The sequence below is a fragment of the Bison bison genome, unplaced genomic scaffold, assembly GCF_000754665.1.
Source record: "Bison bison bison isolate TAMUID 2011002044 unplaced genomic scaffold, Bison_UMD1.0 scf7180017864037, whole genome shotgun sequence".
Lineage (NCBI taxonomy): Eukaryota > Metazoa > Chordata > Mammalia > Artiodactyla > Bovidae > Bison > Bison bison.
The window spans coordinates 6,060,769-6,068,586 of NW_011494609.1; the positions used below are offsets into that span (position 1 = coordinate 6,060,769).

Here is a 7,818-nt window from a genome sequence, read left to right on the forward strand (position 1 = left end):
AATCCTCCTCCCCCAGGCTCACCCCTTTCTCCTTTCTGCCCAGCGGCTCCTCGGTCCCCCTTCTCCCCCTGTGGATGGAAATGCTTGTGGGTGACAGTCCGGCTCCTGGTGGCTGCCGCCATGGGGAGGGGTGGGCACAGCAGCCCTAGGCCCAGGCGAGGCAGCCAGATGCTTTGCAGCCCAGGCCTGGCCAGCCTGCAGGACGGGACTCAGCCTCCCAACCTCCCACTGTGTCAGCCAAGTTCCCGAAAAGTGGAGCCAGGGATGGCGGGTCCTGGGTGCCCTCTGGGGCCCCGTGGTGGGGCACTGTGAGAATGAGGGATGCTACCCACCTTCATCTCGGCACCCAGCTGGAGGAGGTCAAACGGGAACTGCCCTATGGAGGGGTTTGGGGGAGAGCCTGGTGAGAGGCAGACTTCCTCCCGTATCCCCCGGCCCCCAAACGTACCTACGTCTCCTCCTCTTTCTATAACTTCTGTATTTCTGCACAGAGATCTCCTGCATGTTTTGTTACACTTATTCCCAATTACTTGATACTTTTTGGTGTTTTTGTTCAGTTTTACTGCTGACACACAGCACTGTGGATGCAACGACTGACGTTTACTGTGAAATGACCACCACGGGATGTTCAGTTAGCAACCACCGTCTCACACACACACACACACACAGGCAAAAGCGTGGTCGTCCACGCTGTGGCTGTACACGGTATGGTATCTTCCACACTGACTCCTGGTCGCACTCTTGAAGGCAGACACGCCACAGGGACTGGCCGTGCATTGGGCGAGGGCCTGGGGGCCCCAGTGCCGGTGGAGGGGCCGCTGAAATGGCTGTGCGGCTCCTCCACCCGCGGGCTGACCCGGCCTCTCGTCTGCTGCCTCCCTCACTTACACGTCCCCCTCTTTGATGAGTGATTGTTTTTCCTTTCAGATTTGTTGCTTTTTGCTTTCTGTATCTTGAAGCTATGTTGTTAGGGGCACAGAAATTTAGAATTGCTGTGTTTTCCTGGTGGATTTACCCCTTGATTATAAACTTAAAAATAAAAATTTCGGGGAGTGTTTCCTGCCCTAAAATAACTTGTCTGACTTCTCTCAAGTACACACAGGCGTGCGCACACACCCACGGCTCCCTTCTCACCAGACCACAACCTGCTTCCCCCTCAGCTCTCACGTCCTTGCATTTGGGGGTGTCTCTTGTAAGCAGCATAGTTTTGTTTTTTGTCCTGTTGACAATGTTTGTCCTTAAACAGGAGAGGACCCACTCTCTGAACGTATGCGCCGGTGGATCTGGGTTGACTCCATCTTCACTCTGTGTTCCAAAGCTTCAACATAGCTTCTCTGCCCCACTGTTCCAGGCTCCTCTCCTCTCGTGCTGACTCTGGGTCGAGTGTTTCCTATGCTTCTCTACCTTCCCGCTCCACCATCAGGGGCATGTCCCTCCTGTCTTCGTTGGTCCTGAGGTGAGCCCACCGGGGGGCTTGTGTCCTGGGCTGGACTCGCTGCCCGCTTCCTCTTCCTATAGAAGGATGTCTTCACGGGATGCAGGATTCTAGTGAGAGTGTTAGTCCCTCAGTCATGTCCAACTCTTTGCAACCCCATGGACTGTAGCCCACCACACTCTTCTGTCCATGGAATTCTCCAGGCAAGAACACTGGCGTGGGTAGCCGTTCCTTTCTCTGGGGATCTTCCCAACCCAGGGATCGAACCCACGTCTTTGAATTCTAGGCGAGCCGCTAATTTCTTCCAACGTCTTGAAACCTTTGCACCCTCTGGCTCCTCCCGTCCTCGTGAGGGATCAGCTGTAGGTCGTGTGGACTCTGCGTGAACACGACCTTGAACCCGTCCCTGGTTTGGAAGCTCAGCCATGACGCCTTCAAATGCTCTCCTGCACCCCATCTGCCCCTTACCTGACCCACATGTCCTCACCCACGTCTGACCTCCCTCGGCTTGTCCAACTTCCCAGCACGTCGGCCGAGTTCCATGCTGACCCCTCCCCTCGTCATCTGGGTCCCAGCTGCTGAAGTCACACAGAATCTTCACATCCAGAGGCTGTGGTTTTCAGCCCGACAATTAAACCCCACTCTCGTCCACGGCTCCAATCTGCGCTGGCGTTGCCTTCCCTCTGCGTCATCACCGTTAAGTCCGAGCCTGGAAACTCCTGTCCACGTTGCCCACTTCTTCCCCAAGAAACCCAGGCCCTGGACGAGCTCACCTTTCTCAAGAGTAAGGTTAGCTTCTGCTCGGACAGCTTGAAGGGCAAACTTGAGCTTGCCCCTCCCCCAGAGCCCTGCCCTCAGTCACCCTTTGGCTGGCAGTGCCCAGGGGTCCGGCAGTGCCGGCTTTTGACCACCCTGCTCCCAGCGCCTACTTGATTTGATTTTACCCACCTGAAGAAGCAGGATTCGGCTGGGGATTCATGCCATCTCAGGGGACATTGAGAGGCTGGGGTTTCACCCCCTTGTAGGACCCCAGCCGACAAGGCTCCTGCAGTGCACTGGGGATAATGGGTCTCCCCAGCAGGCTCACATGGGGGCCCAGCCCCGCTCCTCAAAGACTGGGTGCGGGGACACCCTGCCTGGCCATCACCTCGGCCCTGAGATCCTTTCCCCCGGCCCTGCCCCAAGGCTGTGCAGGACACCAGGCGTCCCGTCAGGGCCCCTGAGCCCGGGAGGGATTGCCCCCCTCCTCCGGAGGCGGGCGGACGACCACCCACGCAGCCCCCAGCTCAGAGCACTCTCACCTGGCGGTCCGGGCGGGCCCACGTCTCCTTTGTCGCCCTTGGGTCCAGAAGGCCCCTGGTGCCCTGGAGAGACAGACCCCAGTGCCTGTTACTGAACGTGTACAGAGGCTGCTAGGACGCCCTCCTGCCCGCATACGGCCTGACCCTGGGGGCGCCAAGTGCACTGCAGGCCCGGGCCAGGGAGGGGGCAACCTGGGGACCCTCAGAGCAAGAGCTCGTGAGCAGCCAGTGCCTGGTGGTCACGGCCCAGGGGCTGCAGCCTCTGCTCCCAGAGGCCACATCACCCCTGCCGGGAGGGGCTGGCATGAGGAGCTGGGGCTGGACTGTGGACAGCCAGCAAGTGGCTGCTCGGTGTCCACTCCTGTCCACAGCTGGACCTCCTGGAAGGCTGTGCAGGGGGGACCCTGGAGCCCAATAAACGGGCCGTGGTCAACTGGGGCTGGCAGTCCCAGATCATCCAGCTCCCCCGTGAGGGCCGCCCCACGAGACCTGCTCTGAGTTGTGGCCGGAGGGGCTGCCCTGCCCTCCCTGAGGCCCCAGGACCCCTCACCTGGCAATCCTGGGGGTCCAGGGCGGCCAGAGTCCACAAATGCCTGTGAAGTATGGGCCAAAGGTGGCCAGTGAGGAAGGCGCCCTGGAAACTGAGGGCACCACCCACCCGAGGTCTCTGCCCAGATTCCCTGGAAGCCCCTGTGAGGTCACACAGGCCCCGTCCCCCACACCCCTCTCCCCAGGACAGAGAAGCAGGGAGGCGGGGAGAGGATAGAGGACTTGGGGTTGGAGTTCTGGTCGTGACATGACTGCCCCACATCACTGAGCCTTGTGAAATGGGGGTGTCCACCCCCTAGCACCACAGGCTCATGCTCGGGAGCCCAGATCCAGAGAGGATCTCCCCCCAAGGAGATCTTCATCTCCCCCCCAGGGGCAGGGGGCTTGTCTTCTAACTGACTGCCTACCAGGCGCAGCCTACAAGGCGGGTGGACCTGGGTCCCATTGCCCTGGCCCCTCCCAGAAGGACCCCCACCGCGGACACAGAGGTGATGGCTTGGCCTGCCCCTGCCTGGGGCTTGGACCCTCTCTAGGGCTCAGATCCTCCCTGGGGGTTAACCTCCCTGGGGTCAGGGAGGGGTAAGGAGGCCAGTATAGAGAAGAGTGGGTCTCGGTGACTCACGTTGCTGTCGTAGACAGGAGTCCCGGGAGGGCCTGGGGGCCCCGGAGGCCCAGGTGGGCCAGCTGGACCCTGTGGCAGGGGAAGAGAAAGATCTGGTCAGTCACGCTCCCAGCGAGGCCACCAACACTGGAGAGGATGGCAGACATGGGCGGGAGCGTTTCTGAAAATCACAGTGAAGTCAGAAAACATCTAATCAAGACAGTGTCCAGTTTGCTCTGTGGCCACGGCTGTCACCTTCCCAGCCCCAGATGACAGTCCTCCTCAAACCGTCCCGTGGGGGGCGTGCGGGCGGCCATCTGGGCTGGACACGACCTCAGACATAGCTCGTGTGTTTACTGCCAGCTTGAAGGTCGGGCGTGTGTCTCCAAGGTCAGAGGGAGCCCACGAGGCCAGCACCTGCGGGTTTTACTCGTGTTGCATGAATGTGACTCTCCGTTCGTTCACCCACTCATGGAAAGAGGAGACACAGTCCACTCGTATAGCATCAGAAGTGCCTGTTCCGAAAGGGCTCATTTGACAAAGGACCAGCCTGAGTGATGAAGGTCCCAGAGCCCACGATCCTAGGACCTCATGTGCGCCCTCTCTCAGCACCCGGGCACCTTTGGCCCTGCCCTGTGGCTGAGGAGAGAGGGCTGAAGCAGAACAGAGCCACGACCTCAGGTCCATGAAGCAGCCAGTCCCACTGGACTCTGACCAGGGCAAGCGCACAGCGGGTGGAACGCTGCCTTGGGAACTCAGGACCGCAGGAAGGATTGGACAGCCCCTGACCTCCTCCTGGACAGAAGTGACTGTCCCTCTCCATCACGGAGCTCTGCAGGAAGGATTGGACAGCCCCGACCTCCTCCTGGACAGAAGTGACTGTCCCCCTCCATCACGGAGCTCCGCAGGAAGGACTGGACAGCCCCGACCTCCTCCTGGACAGAAGTGACCGTCCCCCTCCATTACGCAGCTCTGCAGGTCGCTGCCTTACATTCTGAGTCCTCACGAAATGTCCACCACGGTTTGGTCCACGAGGAGGTGGTGGCGAGATGAAGACACAGTGGTGCCAGAGACCCCAGAAGAGCAGAGGCCTCAACCGCCGCCCCCAGGACCCCTCACTGCTCGGCCAGGCAGTGACCGGGCTGGGAGGGAGCGGGTCCAGGGAAAAGGCTCCAAGTGGCCACGGGTTCACTAAGAGCCCAGATGGGTCCGGAAGGAGTCCTGCATCTCGATGGTGCCTCTCGGATGGAGATGTCACAGGGCCTAACTGGCGACCTTACCGATCTGTGACCCTGGGCTCAAAAGGTGACAGAAACCGTAGCCCCACAGGCAGGAGGTGCCCAACCCAGGGCCCTTCCAAGAAAACCATGTTGTTCCGTGGCCTTGGCTCGTGTATGTGTGTGCATGTATGTGTGTGCTCGGGGCTCTGCATGTCCATGGTCACACGTTGAGGCCACTCAGAAGCCACCCAGGGTTGAGCTCTGAGACCCAAGCCCTGAGACCAGGCCCTGGGCCTGGATGCCCCCGCCCCGCCTCGCACACCCCATTGGACACTCACCCTCATGCCGAATCCCACGCTGGCGTCCCCCGGCTCCCCCTTCTCCCCTTTCAGCCCGTTCATCCCGGGACGCCCCTGCGGCAGAGCACAGGGGGTTGGGGGCTGCAGGGTGCTGGCCAGCACTGCTGCATCGGCCCTGGGGCGCCGGCCCAGCAGCTCCTGTCCCCACCCAGGCCCTCCTCAGGGTGTCTGTCCCTCTGGGGCCCGAGCTGCCTGTGAGCAGGGCTGCAGAGAGCCATGCTTGAGGGGTGGGTGGTCTCCAGGGGGAAGGGCAGCAATGGGGCTGTAGTCCACTCCCCTCTGGGCCCACTCTCCGCACGGGCCTGGGCTGACGCCTGCACCTGGCTTCAGACCCAGGGACCTACCGGCCGTCCAGGGAATCCGATCTCTCCCTTGTGCCCAGGCCGCCCATACGGACCCTGTAGGGGGAAGGGGAGACCAGGTTTCAGGTAGGCAGGAACCAGACCCGCGTCTGGGGTCTCCCTCCTAATACCCTCCCCCCATTCAGAGGTGCAGCCGGATGTCAGCTCGGCTCCCTGCCCACCCAGCAGTCAGGCAGGCAGCAGTGCCCTCCGAAGCCTCCTGTGTGCTTTCACACCCAGCGCAAGTGTGTGCACTTTGGGGAAGCCTGGTCTACTCACCGGAGGTCCTCGGAAGCCAGGCTCACCCTGAACAGAAAATCAGAGGCACCATTAGCTGGCTTCAGGTCACCCCCCAGCAGGCAGCCCCGAGGGGTCCCTGTGTCCGTCTGAATTCCTGCAGTGGAGCCCAGGAAGGGAAGGAAAGAACTAGAGGGAGGGGGCTGTGGCTGGGGGTTGTGTCCTGGGCACGTGCACGGGGCACACGCCAGGGGTCCTGAAGCTTGGGGGGCCGGCCCTGCAGCCCAGGCCGGGGTTTGCGGGCCCCCCTGTAGGCCTGTCCCCAACAGCCTGCTGGTCTGGGTCCAGCTCTCCCCACGGCTGGGGTCACCTGCTGGGAGCAGGGGACCCAGGGCACAGGCTCCCCAAGGGACCCACTCCTGAACCCAGCCATTCTTGGCTCCCTCCTGAGGAAGGAAGGCTGGACCCCAGCCCTAGTGGTGATGCCTCCAGAGGCTGAGGGCCAGCTGGGCACTGCAGGGGGTGCAGCTCCCAGGGGTGAGGCCGAGGCCAAGAAACAAGGCCCCCAAGAGCCCCCAGCCCCTCTGCAAGGTGGGTTCAGCTGATGGGCAGAAGACAAAGGGCGAGCCAGTCCAAGGCTGAGCTGAGATTTAGGCTTTGGGGGTCCTCCCAGCAGGTTGGTGGGAGAGGAGCAAACGGGTGGGCGACGGACCAAGGCTGCAGAACTTTCTGGAAGTTGACCTGGAGAGGCTCCCACGCACAGGCAGGACCTGCCCCCTTAGGAGGACCCTCTGTGCCATCTCTATGGCCCCAGCCTGGACAAAGCCTCGCACTCATCCAGACACCCCTCACCTTGGCTCCTTTCTGGGCGGGGGTCAGTGCTCTGCCATCGGGGCCGAAGAATGTGCCCGGCTCTCCCTTCTCACCCTGGAATGGAGCGGCAGGTCAGAAGGCCAGCTCAGGGAAGAATGGGCCTCGCACCCCCCGTAGACTCCCCTTGGCACCAACTCGACACCCAAGGACAGGAAGCCATGAGTGGGGCCTCCACTGGTGCAGGGAAACAAGCAGAGGGAATGCACCAGGCACAGCCCCCGTCCCCAGGCCCCTCCCCACAGGCAGTCACCCAGTGACCCCAGACAGCCCCTTGGGGCTCCTCACCTTGGGTCCTGGGATGCCCTGCTGGCCTTTGGCGCCCAGGTCTCCCTTTGGCCCGGCTGGTCCCTGTGGGGAGACACAGAGGGCTGCCCGGAACGCCCCTGCTCTGGACCAGGACCCACAGCCCAGCCCCAGACGCCTGCCTGAGACCCCTGGCCAGATGGGGGCTCCTGCTTCAGTTCCTCGGCCTCATGGGCTTCCCCCACCCTCAGCGCTAGGAGGCCCACGCCCCACCCCCGCCAGAGGTACTCACGGGGAAGCCAGCAAAGCCCGCACGGCCCTGCGGAAAGAGGACAGTCAGGACTTCCCCCCTGGAGAGGCTGCCCACGCCCAGCCCATCCTGGGGTGCATGTACCTCGGGGCCTGGCACGCTCGCCAGCACTCTCTGTCCACGGGTCAGCAGAGCCATGGAGAAAGAAGGAAGAGGGCCACATTTACTATGACGTGAGCCACAGAGACCCACAGAGAGTCAGCATAAAGGAAATCCTCCCAAGGTCCCCGAGATGAGAAGTGACGCCCCTTCCACCTCCGGGAGCCTGCCTCCCGCACCAAAGAAACTGCCCGGGACCCTGGGGCCGGGGGACAGTGCCCCACCCTGGGGGGACATGTCACAGCAGGAG

The 7,818-nt window shown here is 62.0% G+C and overlaps 1 protein-coding gene across 1 annotated transcript in view; it reads right to left on the reverse strand.

The window, feature by feature from the left end:
- Positions 1 to 7,818, reverse strand: part of COL18A1 (collagen, type XVIII, alpha 1) — a 53,308-nt gene that overhangs the window by 5,437 nt on the left and 40,053 nt on the right. The window contains exons 22-33 of the mRNA XM_010834990.1: positions 7,554 to 7,583; positions 7,452 to 7,478; positions 7,202 to 7,264; positions 6,896 to 6,970; positions 6,086 to 6,112; positions 5,810 to 5,863; positions 5,445 to 5,519; positions 3,908 to 3,976; positions 3,287 to 3,329; positions 2,737 to 2,799; positions 333 to 376; positions 9 to 68 (exon numbers count right to left, since the gene is read on the reverse strand). Coding sequence (XP_010833292.1) covers positions 9 to 68; positions 333 to 376; positions 2,737 to 2,799; positions 3,287 to 3,329; positions 3,908 to 3,976; positions 5,445 to 5,519; positions 5,810 to 5,863; positions 6,086 to 6,112; positions 6,896 to 6,970; positions 7,202 to 7,264; positions 7,452 to 7,478; positions 7,554 to 7,583 — 630 coding nt within the window. The remainder of the gene's footprint in view (positions 1 to 8; positions 69 to 332; positions 377 to 2,736; positions 2,800 to 3,286; positions 3,330 to 3,907; positions 3,977 to 5,444; positions 5,520 to 5,809; positions 5,864 to 6,085; positions 6,113 to 6,895; positions 6,971 to 7,201; positions 7,265 to 7,451; positions 7,479 to 7,553; positions 7,584 to 7,818) is intronic.